At 36.9% G+C, this 22,581-nt stretch overlaps 1 protein-coding gene across 1 annotated transcript; it reads right to left on the bottom strand.

Moving 5' to 3' along the window:
• Nucleotides 1-3,166: 3,166 nt before the first annotated feature.
• On the bottom strand, nt 3,167-22,350 carry LOC131906720 (hyaluronidase-5-like). Its single transcript, XM_059257441.1, is given in 5 exon segments — nt 3,167-3,514; nt 3,516-3,890; nt 8,504-8,593; nt 9,352-10,505; nt 22,236-22,350. Coding segments are annotated over 4 exon segments (1,512 nt in total). The 5' UTR covers nt 10,306-10,505; nt 22,236-22,350; the 3' UTR covers nt 3,167-3,421.
• Between the last annotated feature and the right edge of the window lie 231 nt (nt 22,351-22,581).

Below are 22,581 nucleotides of genomic sequence, written 5' to 3'. Positions count from 1 at the left end.
AACCCAATCTGCTTTCAATCAATTGCAGTTATACTCAGCACACATCAAAATCTTTTCAGGCTTCATGGCACTTTGTTGTACAATATCAAGCTCACAGTTTTGCCTTAAAAGTATCTAGGTGTCAAGTAGACAAGATACAGCCTGGGAATCAGATTTTTTTCAAATGTCCTCATCACTCTTTATTGTATTTCTATTTGTTCACTTCCTTACAAGTAGATTAGATGCTAAAGAACACTATTAGTTTGCCAGCTACTGATACAGAAATTTTCAGAAATTTATTACTTCATTGCCAAATGCAAATCATTATTTTGCAAGAATTTCTGTTATGGCCTTTTCCTCTTCATTTTGTATTATATTTTCTAATGACTATGATTTTTCAATTATGCATCATAAGGTTAGCACAGTATTTGCATGTATTTAGAACCTAGCAATTATCCTAAGTGAACACACACACACACACACACACACACACACACACACACACACACACACACAAGCCTCTCACATTCCCACCCAAAATTCACTTCCAAGGTTATTCTTTCTTTCCTTCCTTTCTTCTTTGTGTCTTTCGTCTTTTCTTTCTCTCTCCCATCCTTCTTTACTTCCTTTTTTGTCTCTATGGTATCTGGAACTTAACTCAGAAATTTAAACACCCGCCAGGCGGTGGTGGCGCACGCCTTTAATCCCAGCACTCGGGAGGCAGAGCCAGGCGGATTTCTGTGAGTTCGAGGCCAGCCTGGGCTACCAAGTGAGTTCCAGGAGAGGCGCAAAGCTACACAGAGAAACCCTGTCTTGAAAAACCAAAAAAAAAAAAAAAAAAAAAAAAAAAAAAAAAAAAAAAAAAAAAAAAAAAAAAGAAATTTAAACACCCTAGCAAAGTAGTCTTCTACTGAGCTATGTAACCTGACCCTTGTGATTTGTCTGTAGAAAATCATCCCTTTTTGTGTGTCGATTACAGCTCAGTAAATATCTAACTCCTTTCTAAAAAACACATCGTTTTTTTGTTGAGGATGTCATACCTCCATAAAATGTTTTGATCAAGCACCACCTTCATTCTCTTCCTTCCAATTTCCCTCCATAAACCCATTATTATCACTTTTAATTCTCACCTTCTTGTGGAAAAAAAAAAAAAACCCTGATTCCATTCAATACTGCCTGAACGTACATGGCTGTAGGATCATGTATTGGATCATGGATAGCCTCTCCAGGGTCACATTCCTGAAGAAAACTCTTTCCCTCCCTGTCAGGGAGAATGTTTTGTATGAAATCTGATGTTTAAAGGTAGTCTGCATGCAGGCAAACTAATACTGAGTCAGTAGGAAGCCCGTTACTTTATTATTTTTAATGCTCTGTTGATTAATTGGGTGAACGTCTGTTTTTTTCACCTCTGCAATTTAACTGTATATATTTGTACCATATTCCATGGACATTGTTATTTATGGCTCTATCAATGAAGATGAGCAGAAACTCCCTATCATTTTCTATGTAACTCAAATATTAATGTGATACTTGATAAAAATATATTTGATGGAAATGGAAATGCAATTTGCTTCTGTAAACATCATCATAAACAAAGTTATATTTTATGCAAAATATTACCGGTGAGACTAATTTTCAACTTGGCATATTTTTTATCAGGTGCATAACCGTGAAAGTCCTTTCAAGGTAGATAAGTTTGTTTCAACATTCCATCCAGCAATACCAATGTGAGAGTGTTTCCATGATCAACAAAACATACCCATTTCCTTGCAGATCTTTACTGAACTATGTTTAAAGTCAACTGTTTTTAATGTATCATATCACTCAATCTTTTCAAGACCTTAAAAAGTAAATCTTAACTGGAATTGTGGAAGCCGACGTGAACCTGGTTACCTCTCTCCATGGAATTTGGATTTTGTTTTTCAAATTGCTGTTACAAAATCTCTTCAATTTTTGCGACCTCCATTCTTTCTAACTCCTGAACATTAGTTATTACGACACTCATCTCTGTAAGGTAGCCCGCATATTGCATCTATTTCAGAATGTTATCAGATCATTTCTTTTCAATGACTAACTTTTGAAGACATAGCTTTGACAAAAATCTTAACAGGGTTGGAGTGTGAAAGATGCAGTTTAAGGGAAAGCAAGCATTGACCCTAGATCTTAAGGTCAAAAGTGCCTATGACCATCTCCAAGTTCAAAACCTTGTACTGAGTCCTCGTATTTTGTACTCAACAATTATTCAGTGGACTCATCCTAAGTCCCAGAGGTTGGTTGTCACATACTAGAGACATTTATAATACAAGTCACCAAATAACTGTCCTCATGGTGTATATATTACAGGACTATTATAATTATAGAAATATAGACACATCATGTTGTGGGTGAGTGAAGAAAAACAGGGCAGGCTTAAAGATGTTGGAGTGTCTTCACTGTAAAGTCCTGACTTCTCAGTTTGGGTCACAAAGATTACATCATTTGATCATTTTCTACTCTATGCTCTTCTAGCAAGCATGCTCAGTTTTTCCTCCATCTGAAGTTTTTCTCTCTCATACTAACTTGTACTCATCCTTTCAAAAACGTTCACTCATTCCTTTCAGGACATTCTGACCTCTCAGCTTCTTATGTGCATTCCAGAGCACTGTAAACACACTATAGCACTGAAAACACACTATGTGGTCATTCTCAACATTCATTTATTTCATTTCAAACATACACCAGACTCACTGAAGGAAAGAAATATGCTACTTCACAAGGATTTAGTGACATTGAATACCAAGCCCGAAAGAAGTAAAACTCAATACATGCTTTATGATGCAGGTTAATATACAAGTAGGTGCTTAGATTTTAAAAAAAAAAAGCCATTTTAGGTACACAAATTAAACTTGACAATCAGAAATAAAAAGTTAATTTGAATACTTTAAAATATGAGTTTTTAAAAATATAGTAAGTCATATAAAAATAAGATTATCATTTTTTAAAGTTTACTTTTCCATAAAGCCTAAATATAAATATTTTTCAAGATACAATAGCTAAAAATTACAGTTATGGCAGGTTAGAGCACTTCCATTTTAAAAGATATAAATTTTCATTTTCTTGAACATTTTAACCAATGATAAATTACTAAAACATTACTGAATTTTAGCCAACAGCAAATTACTAAAAACAAATTACTAAAAGACATTCGTTTATAGAAACTTGATTTTATTTAATCTCCACTCTTCTCAGACTGTTAATCCTGTAACTATGATAGCCTTGCACTCAGTTTTTGATATGAGAATATATTTTGTCTCTGAAATTCAAAGTAGAATCTTTATTATTTCTATAGAATTGTTTCTGAAAGACGATGTCCAATTTTTGAGTGATCGAAAAACCTATAGCAAATATTTCAAATGCTGTGAGTAGATAGAAAGAATAAAGAGATATCCACTGACATCTTTCCTCAGCACACATGGACCTCTTGTGGCAGATGATGTAATATCTGACTGACTGCTATTGGCAAAATTAGGGCGTTTCCAGTTGACAGGTAGAGCGCTAGGTTCTTCAATTACAAAGGAATTAATGCAAACGTCTTCAACAGCACACACACTGATAGTGTTCACACTTTCCATGTCATCTCTCTCCTTGCAGTTCAGGTTGGCATAACAGTTGCAACGGAAGTTTTTGGAAAAGTACTGTAAGTCATCAAAGGTTGGACTGCCACGGATTTCATACTTTCCACTTTTCACAAATTGAATCTGAAAATTTTGGGGGCTCAAGTGAAGATAGTCATCTGAATTCCAGTCTTTTCTCGAACAAATGCCTTGACCCCGGCAAAGTGTTTGGCTACACATTTTGGCTGCCAGGGTGACGTTGATTAAGTAAGGATTCAGTATGTTCTCCAAGTAATCACGTAAGGTCAGACAAGATTTCTGTAAAGTCATAAGATAGAATACCAAGGCATAAGTTCTGTGTGACAATATACTGCATCAAGCAACTCTTAGAAAACAAAGCAACAGACATACCACATTCTTAGGAAGTACTCTTTTTCACTTTAACAAGCAATATTATTTAACCAATTATTTACAAAACGTTCCTGAGTTTTATGTGCCATTTCATGGCACTGAATAATTATTTAGTTGAGGCACAATTTATCCTTGAACTTCCACAATTATTAAAGAATTAATCTAAGGGATGGAATGTTTCAGCTTTTAGAATATGGGCTTTGAATCTCACTTGCTCAGAAAGTTGGAGTTAACGCCTTCATAAATAACCTTCTGTATGACTTGGGAATATATCAAACCTTGTAAGTTTTAGTTTCCTATTTGGATGACCCCAAGTCAAATTTATTAATTGAATTAGTTGATAAGATTATGCTTGAGTTTTATCACCTGTAAGAAAAGGATGTTTTTAAAGCCTGATACATGGGACTATTCTAAAGACAAAAAGAAAGATACATATATACATGCTTAACATGAGGCCTATGATTTCTTCAATTAACCATAAAAATCATAGTAAAAATTACAATTGTCAGACAAGTTTAAACAGCATCAAAAATCGTTCCCAAAGTGATGGCTCAGAACAAATGGCTTCAACCTGCATAGTTCATATATTACATAATTGGGTATTCATGACAGTCAGTCCTTTGGCAAATTTTGCAGAGTTTGAGTGTTGAGCATCTTAATACTGGTATAAATGAGGACTGCCGATAAAAACTGATTAGGCAGCTTAGGAATCTTTGCTGGAGTTATAGAATTCCAGAACAGTTCTGGTTCCTAATTCCTTGTTATCTCCTCTAAAGGAACACTCTGCTTAGAAGCTATGCGTTACTAGTGCAATAGTGATATTAAACACTTTGGAGCTAACCACCGTCTGATAAGCTTTAAGGCCCACTCCATAAGATGGAACCTATGCCTGACACTGTTCAAGGGGCCAAGAGTTTGAAACTGGATAGTCCATGGACCTAGGGGAACGTCAAATACTACTATTCTGCTAAAGGAACATAGCAATAAAATGACTCCTAATGATATTCTGCTGTATTCATAGATCAGTGTCTCACTCCATCATAATTAGAGAAGCTTTCTTCTGCACTAGATGGGAACTAGCAAAAAGATCCACAACTGGACAATGTGAACAGAGTGGAACATCTTGTAACCATCTTTTAACACTCAATCTTAAATGGGATGTCTTTATCAAATCCCTTACTACAGGGCTCAGGGAATCATGAGGAAGAGGAGGCAGATAAAAGCCAGAGGAGATGAAGGATACCAAGAAAACAGTGTCATTAAAACACAATAGGACTTACACACATAGGAACTCACAGAGACTGTGGCAGCATGCATAGGGTCTGTCTGTGTTCTTTCTTAGTTTATTTTTGTTTGTTTTTGTTTTACTTTTGTCTATTTTATTTGCCTGTTTTCTTAAGAGAGAGAAAGAAGGCATGGAGTTGGAAGGGTGAGGTAGTGAGGAGGATCTGGGAGATGAGGGAGGAGAAACCATGATCAGGAATTTATTGTACAAAAAAAGACTTTATTTTCATTAGAAGAAAGGAGGAGGAAGAAGAGAAGGAGGAGGAGGAGGAGAACAACAACAACAACCTGCTACCCATTAGGATATGACTGAAACTCTAGCCCATACACCAATCCCTTCTATGTGGAAATGGTTTATTATATATTCCCCAATTTCAGCTTATCTCCTACATGATTTAAGATCCCTATTCAAGGAGGGAATGTTATAAGATCCATAAAGGTCATTGAGGAGGGACCTTCTCTCTAGCCCTGGGTAAAGACATGGCATTCTGATCTATTCCAAAGATTCAATATTACATACCATTGTTTCTTCCTTTAAAAGTTACTCCTAGGCAAGCCTGATGCTCAGGAGTTGACCAACACAAACCGACTCCAATCAGCATGTGTGTGCTGGAGGAATGCTGTATGTTACATTTTGGGTTGTTTTTGTATTCGTTGTATCTTATTAGGTTTCAGTTTGTTAGTTTTGATTTTTTTTTTTTTTGCTTTTTATTTTTAGTTTGAGAGAGGTAGGAGAAGGAGAGGGAGGGGGTGGGAAAGGGAGGAGGAGAGAGTAAGAAAAAATATGAAGTTGGATGGGTAAGGAAGTGAGAGGATCTGGGAGAAGTTAGGAGAGGGAAATATATTATCAAAATATATTATATGGTAGGATTCACATGCATATACTAATTGCCAGTAAAGCACTTCTAATATCAAATATTTTCTTCAAGCACATTTTCTTTTTTTAGTGTCCCCAAAGTAGTGTTTTTATTTATTTTTATTTTTATTTAATTTTCCATTTTATTGAAAATAGATGCTTTTCTCAGAAAATGCATCCTGATTACAGTTTTTTCCTTCCTCTACTCCTCCCAGTTTCTCCCCACTTCCCCTCCCACCTGGCTCCACTCTCTTTCTGTCTCACATTAGAAAAGAACAGTCTCCTAAAAGATAGTGTTAAAATATAACAAAATAAAATATAATAAGCCAAACTAAAAATTATCACATTGATGTTGGAAAGAATAAACCAACAGAAGGAAAAGAGCCCAAGAGAAGGCACAAGAGACCCACTCATTTGCACACTTATGAATCCCACAAAAACACTAAACTGTAAGTCATAACATGTATGCAGAGGACCTAGTACAGACCCGTACAGGCCCTGTGAATACTGTTTCAGTCTCTGTGAGTTCATATGAGGTTTGATCACGTTGATTTACAGGGTTTTGTTTCCTTGGTCTCCTCCCGTTTCAAGTGTGCACAGATTGTCAGTATTCTTTAATGCTATATTCTCAACGCCAAATATATGAAAAGTTATACCAAGTTCAAGTGATGTTGCAGATGCATTCAGAGACAAAGGTTAGCCAAAAGATAGATAAGTGGAATGAGTATGATTTGAGGATCACCTTATATGTACTCTATGGAAAGATTTAAACTGGCTGTATAAGAGATATAATGTAAATATACCCACATTAGCCAGCTTCAAGTTACCAATCTAACAGTATTGAATGCAGAGTTGGGAACTGAGCATACCACCATTACACAGTATAAACATATGATGTGGGTAGCATCCATTCTAGGATGTATGCACCTACATATACCTAACAGCTAGATCTACCCAACCTTGTGCACTGAAGTGAACACAAAGTAACAACTGGTATATTTTGAGTATTAGTTATTACTTTTATTTTTATTATGAAAACATGTTTATATTTAATTTATATTAGTTATTGTTTTAACATTAATTTTATATCTTTTCATCTAATATACTGTATCTTCCTATAATTTTACTTTTAATAACGGCTATGGTTAACAACTCACAAATTCCTGAACAATAAACAATCAAGTCTCATAAGGTCAGACTGGTAGAATTGGCTTCATCACATCATTGGACCTGATACAGTAGAGTGGAGGGAAACTGTTTTCTTTATACTTGTTTTAATTCAGTTCTAGTATCTGCCAACAAACACAAAACTGTGCAATCACCAGTTTCTCAAGTTCTTGGAAATCAGAGGAAACGTGACAGTGATTCATGGAAATACAGATCAGAAATGATGAATAACAAAGATAAAATTAAACTGATCATGGATTGGGGAAATTTAGCAGAAACATATTGAAAGAGTCCACAAGAGATAATGTTAAGACAGCACCTTAAATAGAAAGCAGTGTCATCAAAGTTGAAGGCTATCTCTGAGTGAATCATACTGAAGAGCCTTCAGAGACATGGTAGAACATCAACCTGTGTCTATTTTTTATTCACAGACATTACAGTGAAATGTGTTCCTTCAAATAGAGGAAGAGACAGAATCTTATTACAAGTTAGTACTCGAGACCTGTACCCACTTGCATAAGACAGGAAATCCCTTCCTGCCCAAAACAACCAAACACACAAAATGCTGTACTGAGACTGTACAGGGTCAGCCTTCTCTTGGGAGGTGACAGCTAAGAATGCATTCTTCCTGCCCTTGATGTGAATCTGAACAAGAGAGGCTAAGCGAATAAGACCTCCCGGGACCCTCTACTGCTGACCCTTAAGTCCTCTGAGGTGATAGGAGACTTTCCCCACTCTCTCATAACACTCTAACTTGCACTGTTTGTCTCTTACTGATAAGGATGACAGAAGTAAGGGGTAGCTAGATCATTCTTGGTAGATCTCTACACTCAATGTGAGGAAGCCATGTTATTTGAGGAACTATACAGGTGAAAGACCAGTGGCTTACCATCTACTCTCTTTCCTGGTACACACACACACACACACACACACACACACACACACACACACACACAGTATTTCAACCTTTTCCAGAGAGCTAGGACTGCAAAACACTCTGCATGACCCCCCTCCACAGCTTGATACTACATTTCCCACCTTATTCATTATGCATTGGGCCTATTGTGGCAGTGAAGGGAAAATGGGGAACATTTATGACTGCACTTTGTTGTGTGTGTGTATACATACATATGTATATATATATATATGTATGATTATTCAAACATTAAAACTATAGAAATATCTTCATCTATTTCCTACTAATTCAACTTACCATACTTCGTGCTAAACCAAGAGTTCCCCACATTACCATTCCAGAGGCACCCAGAGCAACTGTTTCACCAACTGTATTCACAAGGTCATCCTAGAAAATATGACAGGAAGAAAGAGTTATCCCATGGGGATGAAGAGAAAGTATTAAACATTTGACAGTAATACCAAAGTTAAACATGATGACCCAACAATTTAAATACTTCTATACTCTTTATACACTCTACACAAGCATTTTGTTACTGTTTTAAAATGGAGACTATCATTGCTTTAATTACTTCTTCTGGCAAAAGAACACATTCATTAAATAAAAAAGAGGAACAGTTAAGGTATAGTCTACACTACATATAATTATTCATGGATACTAGCATCTCATAGGATTAAAATCAGGATTCAAGTGCTGGGCTGGGGAGATAGATTGGTTGGTAAAGTGGATTCTGTGTAAGCATGAGAACCCAAGCTCCACCCCTAGGACCCATGCTCTATAAAAAGGAATGGGGCATGGAGAGGCAAGCTTGCCAGCTTGCAAAGCCAGTGCTGGGGGGCAGTCAGGCAGATCTCTGGGGCTCACTAGCCAGGTAGACTAACCTAACAGGCAAACTTCAGGTCACAGCAAGAGGATCTGATTCAAAAATCAAGGGAGACACAAAGGAATGACACTTGAGATGAATGAACCCTCTCCCACACCAAAAATTTTGTTGTTCATTTTAAATTATTTAAAGTGTTCTCATTTTGCCTCCATGACAAACAGCACTTTCTTGATGTACATATTCATAAATTTTGAAAACATAAAATTCCGTTCAGCGCGGTTTGTAAAAATGATCTCTTAGCTGCCGTGCTTGTTTTACTTACCTGATGCAGGTATTGGGAAGTCAGATCAATAAACACAATGCGAGAATAAACAAAAACGGGAACTGGATTATGAGGGTCCCTTGTCTTGGACACCCTAATGGCCTCTCGTACCCGATTTCTGACATAGAGTGCTGCCTGTGGAGATGACTTCAAGTCACTTTTCAAATATATAGATGGGTAAAGGGCTGTGCTTTCCTTCCATATCCAGGAGAGAGCGTCGTTTCTTCTCTTTTCTATATCAGGGCAATGTCCATTGTAGTTGGGGTCTTGAAATTTATTGTTATAACAATCAGGAAAAAGATAAAAACCCCATAAGTGATTTGGCCGAAGTGATTTCCCCAATTTTAAAGTCTCTTCCATAAAATTTCTTGCTGCATGTTCAAATTCTTTTTTGGCCCTCCTGGTGACTTCTGTTAAATTAAGTTGTTTATTTTGTTGGTGGACCAATTCAATAGACTTATTCCTGTAAATATCCTTGGGTTTCCAGTTTCTTGACCAGGTGGGCCTCCAGTCTTCCCAGTCAATGATAGCCAAGCCCACATTGTCTATTGGCATGTAATGCTCGATGTCACTCTTAGATTTCGCCAAATGACTTTTTAGAGATCCCAACTGGGGTATCCCTCCATGAATACTTGTTTGTGTGTCATCTATATGAGGATAGAGGCCAAGTCGATCAGTGTAAAATATTGTGACAGGCTGACCCGTGGCAGTTTTTTTGGGACTTCCTACTAAAGAGAACAAACTAAGATCTAGTGGCTCATTAAACTTTGTGAGACAAGCTTCAGTTGGGGCATTCCAGGCCCAGAGGAAAGGTACATTAGGTATAAGTGGGGGTGCTCTAAAATCTGCAGTCAAGCAACATGGAAGCAAAAGGAAGGTTAATACTGCCTGGAGTGCTCCATTAAACTCAAAAAAGCTCCCAGAAAAGGAGTGCTTCAAATCCAACACTCGCATTGCAGAGAATTAATTAGTATGCAAACTCTTATTTCTTCTTACACACTTTGGTCTCTCCAATATTTGGTGCAAACGGTGAGAAAGATAGTGACATGAGGCCTCTCTGAGGGATGAAAGTTTGATGACTGACTTACAGTGAACTATTATTCTTCTCGCATCGTGTTTCAGGAATGTTTTGTGACAAGTTGTATAATCTATAACTAAGAAAAGGAAAAAAAAAACAGTAAAGGCAAAATTTATTACCACTGGATTTGAAGGTTTACTAAGTCTTCAGCATTGATTATAGGCACTTTAATTCAATTTCAGAAGACAGAATCTCCTACTGTGTTTAAATCAATAAGGTTTTTTACTCTTATATATGATACAAATTCTGTAACAGCTAAGTTTGCCTCCCCAAATCTCATCTTATCTCATAGATAACTGGCCATAACTATGTTTCCGTTTTCCTTCTTATATCCTCAGATGCCTTAGCAAGGACAAGTTAAAAGAAAATAAACTCTTGCTTAGCAGGGTTGAAAGACCACTCTGTCACTAAATGCCAAATTTTGAAAACAACTTCTCATACAGTTGAAAATTTTTGCCTTTTCAGATTCATTTGTATGTGTGACTGTAGGAACAATTTTAGGAACTAAGCCCAAGGTCTTGCCCATGAAACAAATACTGCTACTACTAAGTTACATTCTCAGTCAATGTATGTTTGAACAAGGTCTTGCTAAGCTCGCCTAGCTGACCTGGAACTTGGGATTGTTCTTTCTCAGCCTCCTGAGCATTTGGGGTTATATGGCTGTGTGCCATAATTCTGGCTCATAATTTTTTCATTTTATCCACCTATACTTGTTTTCTTAGCAACAACAAGGGAGAAAGAAAAGGGCAGTTTTTATATTTGCAACAAGTTAAAAAAGTTCAAGAGGCGCTTAGAACCCTGAGGGACCAAATCTTACAGCAATGCCCACACGTAGTTAAAATTCACAAGCTACTTTATATCTTTACAAAAGCAATTGGCTCTAGCCTACCTTTAATAAAAACAAGATATAGATTTTGGAGATTAAATAGTGTTTGATAAGCAAAATTGCATTGTTATTCTGAGGTAAACTGAAGGATGATTAATAAATTTGTCATATAATGAATGAACCAAGAATCAGAGATTAAATTCCATGGATCAGTATGCAAAACCTACCACCTCTAACACATGTTTAAATGTTTTACGTTCAAAAGGAAAATATGGCCTTTCTGTAATTATGTTGCCATGTGATGGTAGAGTAATAATTATATCCTTCTTGTAGGAATGTTGTCCTTATAGCAAACTATTCACTCATTCTCGTTGTTGAAAAATAACCTCGAAAGAATGGCATAGTCAAAATAAAAGGAAATCCTAACCTTTGTTAGTCTCATGTTTTAAACATAATAAATTATACTCTCCTAATGTTTAGAACAAGTGAAAGCGCCAAGAAGTTCATTGTTTAAACTCATATATACCGCCATATTGTAAAATGTAGAAAGTTTTAATCTAAAATAAAGGAGGACAAAATAATTCTTTTCAAATATCAAGTGTCAACATCAATGACTGACTGATAGATGGGACAAGGAAATAGAATATAGGCTTAGCTTTCTATAAATGCCAGATGAGAGAGACACTAGGCTTTTGTCTTTCTGGGTCTGGTTCACACCACTCAATATAATATTTTCCTGGTCCATCCATTTACCTTAAATTTCATTTTTCTTTACAACTGAATAGTATTGCATTTTGTATGTTAATCACAGTTTCACTATCCATTCATGTGTTGAAAGACATTTAGGTAGTTTCCATTTCCTACCTATTGTTAATAGAGTGGCTAGTAACATTGTTGAGCAACCATCTGAAGTAGGATGCCAAATCCTTTGGTCATGTGTCAAGGAGTGGTATAGCTGGGTCATATGGCAGATTTAGTTTTAGTTTTTTGAAGATTCTCCATTCTGATTTCCAGAGTGTATGAACCAAAGTGCATACCCACTAACAGGGAATGAGAGTTCCTCTTTTTCCACAATCTCGCCAACATTTGTTGTCTCTTGTTGACCTTAGCTATTCTGACTGGGGTGAGATGAAATATTGGATATTTTAATTTGTATTTCTCTACTTACTAAGTGATTCCAATATACATTATAGATGTAGCTCTTGGTTGCCTCTCAGGGGTTGGGGTGGGTCCCTAATGCTGAACACGCTGCACATTTAGGCAACAAGACTCAAATTATTTGAGCTGGGTCTGACCTAAAAGCCTCTTTCATACAGTCTATCTTCCATGGTTCCAGAAAATATTATGCAATCTGTCAAGGGAAAAAAGGCAATTAACAGTCCTATGCAGCTGCACACTTAGAAATCATGACAATTACCAGCATGGCAAGATATGCATGAAGGTGTAATACATGGCATTCACATGTCAGTGCCAACAACAGTTGTCAAATGGGATTTAAGAGCCACTCAACAGGAGGGGAATCAGGTCTGGTCCTGGAAACCTAGCCAGCCTCCCCGGGGCTAGTGAGGTTATGAACCTTAGAAGAACCTACGACTGCCACTTTTCTAGACAAATATAATTCTTTACTACACTCTAGATCTCATCATTATACCCACAGATAAGGGTAGCTGCCATCCTTCAGCAACAACGTCTCCCTTTACAGAAAACAGAGACCATCACAGAAAACCTCAACTGGGTACAATGCAGAGATCAACAAATTGTGGACCATTCAACCCCAATAGATACATTTACATCAACAGCTCCTGTATCCCTCCTACTCAAGGATCATCACGAGGCAAAAAGGTTGTTAGAGCCATATATACGGCTCTTGGATACCAGGAAGTCTAGTATAAAAAGTCTTTTCTAGAAATGTCTTTGTAAACAAGACCAGAACAATTACAATATCAATGAATATGTAATTGTGGAAAGGAAAAAGTTCACAGGGCCCCACCCTTAGATAAAGAACTACAGCAACTACTAACTAGTGGGAGAAGAATTACCCTCCACTAAGGATAAGTCCCTAGATTGATTATTCAATGCAAAGCTATCAACCTTGAAACCATATCCAAGTAAAATATTGACTCATCAGGTTGGGTTTATATATTTGTATGCACACATACATACATATAGATGTCTATATGAGATGTATATATGTATGTACACACACACACACACACACACACACACACACACACATATATGTTACATATAAAAGGTAATGAGGCTACCAGCTTCAGAGTAGAACTCATGGGAGGGTTTGAGAGTGGGTGAGTGGAAGGGCCCGGGGGAAAGAAGGGGAACACATAAAGTGACATAATTTTATTTCAACTAGAAATATTTTAAAAATAAAAATAATTTTTAAAGGATTAACTAATTTAACACCACGGAGCAAGTGGCCTTATCCCTCCTTTCAACTATAGGCAAAACATTCCTACTTGAAAAAAGAAGAAACAAAATTCAAAATACTCCAAAATCTACAACTTTCTGAGCACCAACATGAAAGCACAAGTGGAAAATCCTACACCATTCAACTGTGTTCTGTGAATTAAAACATTAGAAAGTGTTGTATAAAATTACTTTCAACTGGGTATATATAAAATAACAGCAGTTCAGTTTTCTTTGGTCCCATGCCTAAGATAGCTCCCTGTGTATATTCAAATATTCTAAATCTATATGAAGGCTGTGATCTGAAGCGCTTCCGATTCCATGCATTTCAGGTAAGGACTATGTCACCTGTATTCGACTACAGTTGGCTCCTACATGTCTTCTTGTTCAACTTGGGAACAGTTTTCTCAATACACAGCAGCTAGGTCCTGATAGCCCCTCAGACTCCAATGGGGAGACTCACCCTGTTTCTAAAACCAGCCACTAGACCACTCTTTAGTGGTTTTATGGCAAGAAATCTGTTAGTCTCAATGTCTTCTCAAGTAGTGGCATGTTGATTGCATCCCTTTACAAACAATTTTCTTTCAAAATAATTTTAGAAGTAAGAGAATGAAATACATTTGAAATCCTAGTTAAACTCTTATTCTTGTTGTAAGGAAACTTTATCAATGGAATACATGCCTGCTTATTAAATCCTTAGAGTTAGGCATCACTTGTCTGAGAAATCCCAAAATAATTTTGTAATAAAATTGTAAAGCCATCTGTACACACTTACCAATATAGTACTTACCACTATATATTCAAAAATCTCTAAAATGAGAAACTATCTAGAGTAAGTCACTGTGACACTTTAAAACCTTATTTTATTTTGATAGAATTTATGCAAATATCAGAACCAGTTATAATCCTAGTGAAGCAACATGTAAATTGTCTTAAATGCTTGCTAATTAAAGTAAAATACACAACTAAAAGTTGAGGTACACAAAAGCATGTAAGTAGGTGATTAAAGAATTAAATTTCAGCTCTATGAATGCTCATTTTTTTCTATCTTTTAAATATTTTTTAGCTACTCTTGGATCCAACTATCATACAGTTTTTCAAATAAGAAATGAAAGTAACATAAAGTGTAAAGCTAAAAATGAATCTGCCAGAATAGATTTGAAGTAGTTGCTTCTCTTCACTGAAGAAAGAAAAATGACCACAAAGTTTCTCGTTCATTGCAAGGCTGATCAGGACTTCTGTGTTATTTTATGGCAAAGAAATTGGTTATTGCTTTTTGTTTTGTTTTTTCAATTTTGTTGTGTATATTTGAAATGTACAAAATGATTTTACTAGAAGGTACAAGTTGTTGAGATCAAAACAGGCAAGTTACGATAGGATAGGCCAAACAAAAGGGACCAAATTTCTTGTATTGATTTCTGCTCTCTTTACAGCAAATGCTTTCTTTCATAATGAATGCTTTGCTCTAGTACATCATAGTTAAAAGTACAGAAAATACAGACATAATTATGAAATAGAAACCATCACACTGCTGTGTCTAGGACTTTGTTATGATATTCCTCATCCATGTAACCATCAGCTTGATGATATTAGGAACTGCATGCAGCTATAGTCATTTTACCATTAAAATTATAGATTTTTAAAGATAAACTGTTACTGTAAATATAAACAGAGAACTTTCAGAAACATTGGTAAGTATTGATATACAAAGATGATGTTTTTGGTGATAAAAAGAACCTAGGAATTGGTGGGGCATAGAAAAGAACACAAAGAATTAGGTCATTCTCTGGCCATTCCTTCATTCTCCATTGCTGTTAAGTTAGAACACCTGAGCATGATAAAGTCCATCACAGGACTGAGCAAACAGCTGGTAGCCTTTGGAGCCTCACACTACCGAAGTCAACTTTTACCGTATTTGGATCATATCCACAAATATCTAAAGACTCATTCTTTAAAATAAAAATAAACAAATAACTAGATAGATAGATAGATAGATAGATAGATAGATAGATAGATAGATAGATAGATAGATAGATCCATTTGAGAATAGACTCCAGTTTTATTGTCCTTGTACACTAATGACATTGGGTACAGAGTACTAAAGTTCTTCATGTCAAAACAAAGATGGATGCCTACTGCCAGTTAAACACTACAGGGATTCTAAACTGAGTTTCAGACAAACTTTTAAAAGGTAAGATTAAAAGGACCAGAAAGATGGCTCTTACAGAAGACCTGAGTTCTGTTCTCAGCACTCACTTTGGGTGGCTCACAACTACCTGTAACTTTGGGTTCACGGGATCCAAAACTCTCTTCTGACCTCCATGAACACTGTATTCACGTGTACATACTCACATACACACACACACACACACACACACACACACACACACACACACACACACACACTAAATCTTTTAAAAAGATAAGCATTTAAAAAAAAACAGAAAAAGTGAACATTTCTTCTCTTAAAGCAAGGATATTTTCTAACAATTTTTTCTTGAACTATATTTTATAGATAATTTGGCCAGAACTAGATTACACAAACTTGCTTCAACAGGAAAATTTAGTATAATGTTGCATTTCTCCTTTCTTCCCTTTTCAGGTTCTCATTTTTCTTCCTCATCCTTGGCACCTTGTACCTTTGCCTTAGCTTTCAGAATGTTGCCCCAAATACGTTTGGAAAGTCTGGAGGCCCTCAAAGCACGAGAAGTTTTACTTCTACATCTACCAGGGACTATTATGGCAGAAGCACCTCTCACACAATTAAGTGAGTTACAGGAAAAACGATGTGGAACATTACAGATACAGAACTTGATAATCATCTTCCCCAAAGCTAGGACAGCCTTTTCTCTATTTGATTATGACATAGAAGAAAAATAAGCAACTTACTACTGAAGTAAGTGAGTTTTCATATAGGGTCTCTGTAGGTCAGAAGTGCTTCCAGTCTATTGGTTATGCAGTATTTAACACTCTGAGTAAGAAAAAGGTAGCCCTTTGACCAAAGAAAAAATGTTTTGCAATGTTTATGATGGGGCAGAAAGACCAGTATTTCTGTGTGTGGCATGTGAGTTGCCATTTGTGTTTGGTGGCAGGGAAGATTAGCAAGAAGGGTACATTAACAAAAGAATGTTGTAAATGTTTTTATTAGCGTTTGAAATGAGTTCCAGGGTCCAGTGGTAAAGGCGGCTCCCATTGGCTGTTTTTTTTTTTAATGAGTAAGCATTTTAAGGTACTGATAGACACATGTCTGCATTATATTACAGTTAACCTTAAGACAAATCAGCATGCACTGCAAATGTGATTTCTTTTAAAATGTTAGAATCAAAGTTTTCAAAATGTTAAGAAAAGTAGTGCTTGACTTCTTGTCATAGGAAAAGAATAGTATTCTGAGTCATGTTCCTTTCCTTGAGGTGGTGGTAGAGGCAAATATCAGTGACCAAAGATACCAACTTAGAGTTCCAGTGCAAAGGAACACTGTCTTTATATCATCAGCCTTCACAGTAAATGTTAATTGTGCTCAAATTCTCACCTCAGGGGTGAGATGCTTCAAATGGATTCTGGGTAGATGGGTTTTCTTCCCTTCCTGTGTCTTGAAATACTTCCTGTCTCTTACTTGCACAAAATAACACTTCTTTTTTTTTATGTCACTTAATTGTTTCAATCTCACACCAAAGCACAAGCTCTTCTCTTGCTTGACATCTAAATTATTATTTCTAAATTAGTCCGTTGGGGGCTGTTACACTAAAGTGTTATAGCTTTCAGACTGGAAAGGTGTTTCAAGAGTTAAGGCACATCTTACTTCTCTGGAGCACCTGATTTCAGTTCCTAGCCCCACCATGTTGCCTTACAGCCAGCACTCCGCACAATTCCACACCTTCTCTGGAATCTACAGGCACCTGCACACATGTAGCATACATCCACAAACACATACACACACACACACACACACACACACACACACACACACACACACACAAATAAAAAAATAAATCTTAAGAATTATAGACTTGGTAAGAAAAACAAGAGAATTTGATTTCATATAATGGAATTGTAAGATCAAAATGAAAGCCACTCCCACATGATAGTAGGAATAAGCAAGCTCTCTGTGGCCCATCTGAGACAGTCACACTCAACCCGTTCATGAGAGCTCTGATTTCATATGGTGATATTTTATTTGTACTGAAATGTGATTTTATTTGTATGTTAATAAATAAAGTTGCCTGGGGGTCAGAGCTAATAGCAAGCCATAGCAGAAGCTGGGCGGTGGTGGTGCACACCTTTAATCCCAGCACTTGGGTGGCAGAGCCAGGCGGATCTCTATGTGTTCAAGGATACAGCCAGCATGGAGACACAGGCCTTTAATCTCAATACCAACCATAGAAGACCTGGAGGTCTGTATAGACAGGCAGTGACAAGGAGGTCATGTGGTTGGGTTTACAACCAATGAGAAGGCAGAACAGAAAGTCAACAAAAGGACAGACACACAGGAAGTAGGGCTCTTTCTGAGGGGAAGGACAACAGCAGCAGCTAAGCATAAGAAAGGCAGCTTTAAGTCTCAGCTCCCAGCTACTGCTCTGACCTCTTGAGCTTTTAACTCTGCAATTGGCTCCGTGTTTCTTATTTCATAAGACTGCTCATCTACAGATTTCATGTCATCACTTCTCAAATGGCACCACATCTAACTATCTCCTTGAGGTTAAGTTTCAGCAGGTCCATACATACATACATTCATACATATATGTATATATGAGGTGGGACATAAGCTTTCATACCAATATCTTAAACATTAAATAGATTTTAACTTAAACAAGCAATATTATATTCCTTAATAATAGTTGCTTTTGACCTTAGACATGAACTTGCTTCTTAGAAGACACAAACTTAGAAGAGAATTTAGAGAATATTTATACTAACCTAATCCTATATACTATAATAGCTGTCCCAACTGCCATTATTTCCCATCACTAATGATATGTTGTGATATAATATTAGAATGCTTGTGTCATGAAATGGAACTAGAAACACTTACTGCTGATGCCACTGTACAGGAAAGGAGGTTATGAATGATATTTAACATTTGTGAACAATAAAACCCAATGTATGTGATTAGATTGGGGGTAATGCTAGAAGGTTGGAAGCTCCTAGGCTGAGATACCAAAGTATATTTATCAGGAATCTGTATTTAGAGCAGTGGTTCTCAACCTTCCTAATGCTGCGACCCTTTAATACAGTTCCTCATGTTGTGGTGACCCCAACCATAAAATTATTATTGTTGCTACTTCATAACTGTAATTTTGCTGCTATTATGAATTGTAATATAAGTATATGACGTGCAGGATATCTGATATACAACCTCGAGAAAGGTCGAAGCCCACATGTTGAGAAGCACTGATTTAGAGGATGCAGTTGTCAAGAATGACAGCAGCACACACACACACTCTATCACAGACTGTGAGTCAGTGAGAAAGAGAAGAAGCAGCAGCTAGAAAATCTCTCCAGAGTTAGAGCTCTTGGCTGACAGCCGAGCCCAGGTCCACAGGACTATCCCTACCTACTTCAAAATGGCAGTCTCAACATACAGGGAGTTTTGCCTGTGCTTTTGGCCAACTGCCTGTATATCAAGTTTCTCCCAGCCTTCTCCTTGGGTTTAGCTAATCTACTTAAGCAATTCCCAGAACTAAAGGAATCAGGCTTAACAGTCTGTCATACAAGTGCTACCAAGGACAGGAATGGAGAGAACCATAGGTTGTGTAGGTGAAGCATCCACAGCTTCACACTCTCCCTGGGTAAACCTCCATCCAGGACTTTCCACATAGAAATTCCAAAAGTCTGTCCTTTCTGATTTCAATAGTGATTTCATTGCATTGGCGTGATAGAAGCATTGATTAATACATCAAAATGAGATTAGACAAATAGAATGTGTTCTGGTGATTGTGAACTGGGAGTTCCGGGCAAGGCCTGTTGTTGTTCTTTGGATACTTTGTGCACACTTCCAGCATGCACAGTGTTAGGCAGGCAGTCTCTGGAAAAAGGAGTCTTATGACCTCTTATCAGACACAGAGAAGTCAGAGAATTTATGGACAATTCAAATACAAAGTTCAGAGATAGTTAAAGTTTCCACAGCATGTCTGGGAAAAGAAAAGTCTCACATCAGGGAGGAAATTAGGAATCAGGACCTACAGATGGGAAACACTTGAATATTAAAAAATCCTGGTTACATAATAATATGTTTGTGTATTAAGTACAAAATACATATTGTTACTGAAGAGTTGATCAAATCACTTTAATAGACAAAAATTTTATAGTTCAACACACAGGTTTGAATTATAAGAGTGGCTATGTTCTAATTAATTGGCCATAGGCAAATTACTTCCTCTCTTTAATTTGTTCTCTCAACAACCAGAAGAAAACTCTTACCTACTTGAAGAACATATAAGTAATGTCAGTGAATGTCTTCACTACCAATTAAATATTCTAGGTTAGGACCAATAGTATCAACATTGAGATAAGACCAAATCTCAAATTACCTTGTCCAAATATTTTACTTCAGTTTACTTTAGAGCTCTTATGTGTTTAACTACAAAATGTGAGTGATAAATAACTAGTACACAGGTTTCTTTGCGATAGTGCAGCAAAATAGTGTGCATAAAAAACGTGGGCATAACACTTCTGGAGGGGTTCAGAACACACCACCCTTAAACACAATGTTTGCCGTTTTAAAGGGACTAAAAAGGACTGAACAAAAGCCGATGAGGGAAGGGCTCTCTCATCTCCCCCAGGAGATAATATGAACCACATACTGGATACCCTCTCCTGTACATGAAAGAGGAGAATATCCTACAGCTGGAGACTGGGAGCAGATGCTAAAATGAATTTGTGCAATCAAAATTTCGGTGTGTTCTTTATTGACAGTGAGTTTGCCCCACATACATCCTAGTCACTTCTCTATAAGTTACTCCCTCTAGAGGCCTTTCCTATGTCTTGTTAGTTTTTCCTAAAATTCTTTGTTTAACATGTTTCTTCTTTGAATTTTTCCTGTGTGCATGAAAATATTAAATAAATTTTGTTTGTTTTGCTCTTATTTGCCTATTCGTTCAATTTATCGGCCCGAGTCACAGAACTTCAGAGAAGTTTGATTTTACCAGGATGGTTCATCATCATTGCCCAGGATACCCTGCTTACTCCTGAAGCTACCATTGGCATCTTGGAGGTATTAGAGTCAGTCAACGGCTAGAAATTTTTAGATCAGCCTCCCAAATATCTGCCTGCAAAGTGTGGTCAATTAAATAAAATTATCGCTGGACCATGAATACTGGGAAACAAGAAAATTGCCCCAATTCACTTTTCTGTATAGGATTTTGGAGACTGTCGTGCTGATAATAGCATTTGAAATCTAGGGATTTTTCGTTTTTCTCTGCTATTCCTGTTACAAATGGGAATATAATGCTGGTGTTTCAAACTATCCCTTTTCCTTCGAAACAGTTTATCTACCATCACAATTTATCCACCATCAAGCCTGCCCCTGGGAAGATGAAATCTCTTGAGGATAAATAAACTGACATATTTGCTATTATACGCAGCTGGAAAACTGACCCTTGGTTTCCTTCCTCCACCCCGTTTGCACACTTACTTTATACTGATTAATATTATTTACATTCAGGAAATTGGGGGGAAATATATAAGGTTACTGAACAATTAGCAGGTGGTTCTTACCCTGGGCCGGAAACTGTTCTTGTGGTCTGTTTTGTTTTCTTCACTGGTTTGCACTTACTTCCCACCGGATAAGATACACACACAAGGAGTGAGAAGTAAGGAACCAAAATGGAATTGACTCCACCCGAGCATTAGAACCCTGAGCAAATTCTTTCCTGTTTCACTAACTATAAATATTACAAACTTTCAGGAAGAAACCATTCTGCCCTTATGAGGTCTCACAGTGCTCTGATGACACTCCATGTGATCTTCCAGACCTGTCTCCTGCCCTCAGCTGTTCACACTGCTAAGTTATACACCACGTGTTCAGTGGATGGACTGAATGTAATCCGAGTCTTTGTGCCGACACTATGACAGTGCAAAGATATTAGTAACTGAGATTATTCCTCACCTTGACATTCCGTGATAGACTGGATTTGATCAGGAAACTCATTTTTCACTATAAATAAGCTATTTGTTCACAATAAGTATTTATACTCAAAATAATTTTATAATTGATAACATCCTTAATAATCACGACAAGTAAGACATAAAAGTTAAAAAAATACTTAGGGACAAATTTCAGTCAAGCAATTGGGCTTAAATAACTAAAATGGACCTGCCTTTATAATAATAAAAACTTCGGTTTTGAGCAGAAATGCTTCTGGTGACTTTATACTTAGCACGGTCCCCCAAAAAAGAAAAAAGAAAAAAGAAAAAAAATTATATATATATATATATATATATATATATATATATATATGAACATAGGATGGCCTCCATTGAACAACAATTCCTTTCATCACTTTCAGTCAAGAAGTCAAGTGTATATCAAGAAGCTTAGGAAATATCATGCATTGTTACCTTGCTTGGAAGGGCCTTATGAGGAACGCCTCACCACCTGCACTTCCATTATAATAACAGACACTCCTCCTACATTCAAGTGAACCATGGCCTAACTAGACTCACCAACATTCCCAGAACAGCTGGAGTACCATCTCCACAGGTGACCTCATAGAAAGGATTTCAGAGTCAGTTCAAGGTCCTAGAAGCTGATGACATCACAAAGTAGACAGATTGTTCCCCAAGACCACAAATCCACAAACTTTACTGTCTCTCTTTTGCCTCTTTTAGCCTCTCACTTGCCTGAGGGAGAAAATATTCTTAATACAAATCTTCCTCTCTCCTCAATCTATCCTGCTCAACCTCT

The sequence above is a fragment of the Peromyscus eremicus genome, chromosome 3 (assembly GCF_949786415.1).
Source record: "Peromyscus eremicus chromosome 3, PerEre_H2_v1, whole genome shotgun sequence".
Lineage (NCBI taxonomy): Eukaryota > Metazoa > Chordata > Mammalia > Rodentia > Cricetidae > Peromyscus > Peromyscus eremicus.
Note: the sequence above shows the minus strand (reverse complement) of the source record. Positions and strands in the feature narration are given on the sequence as shown.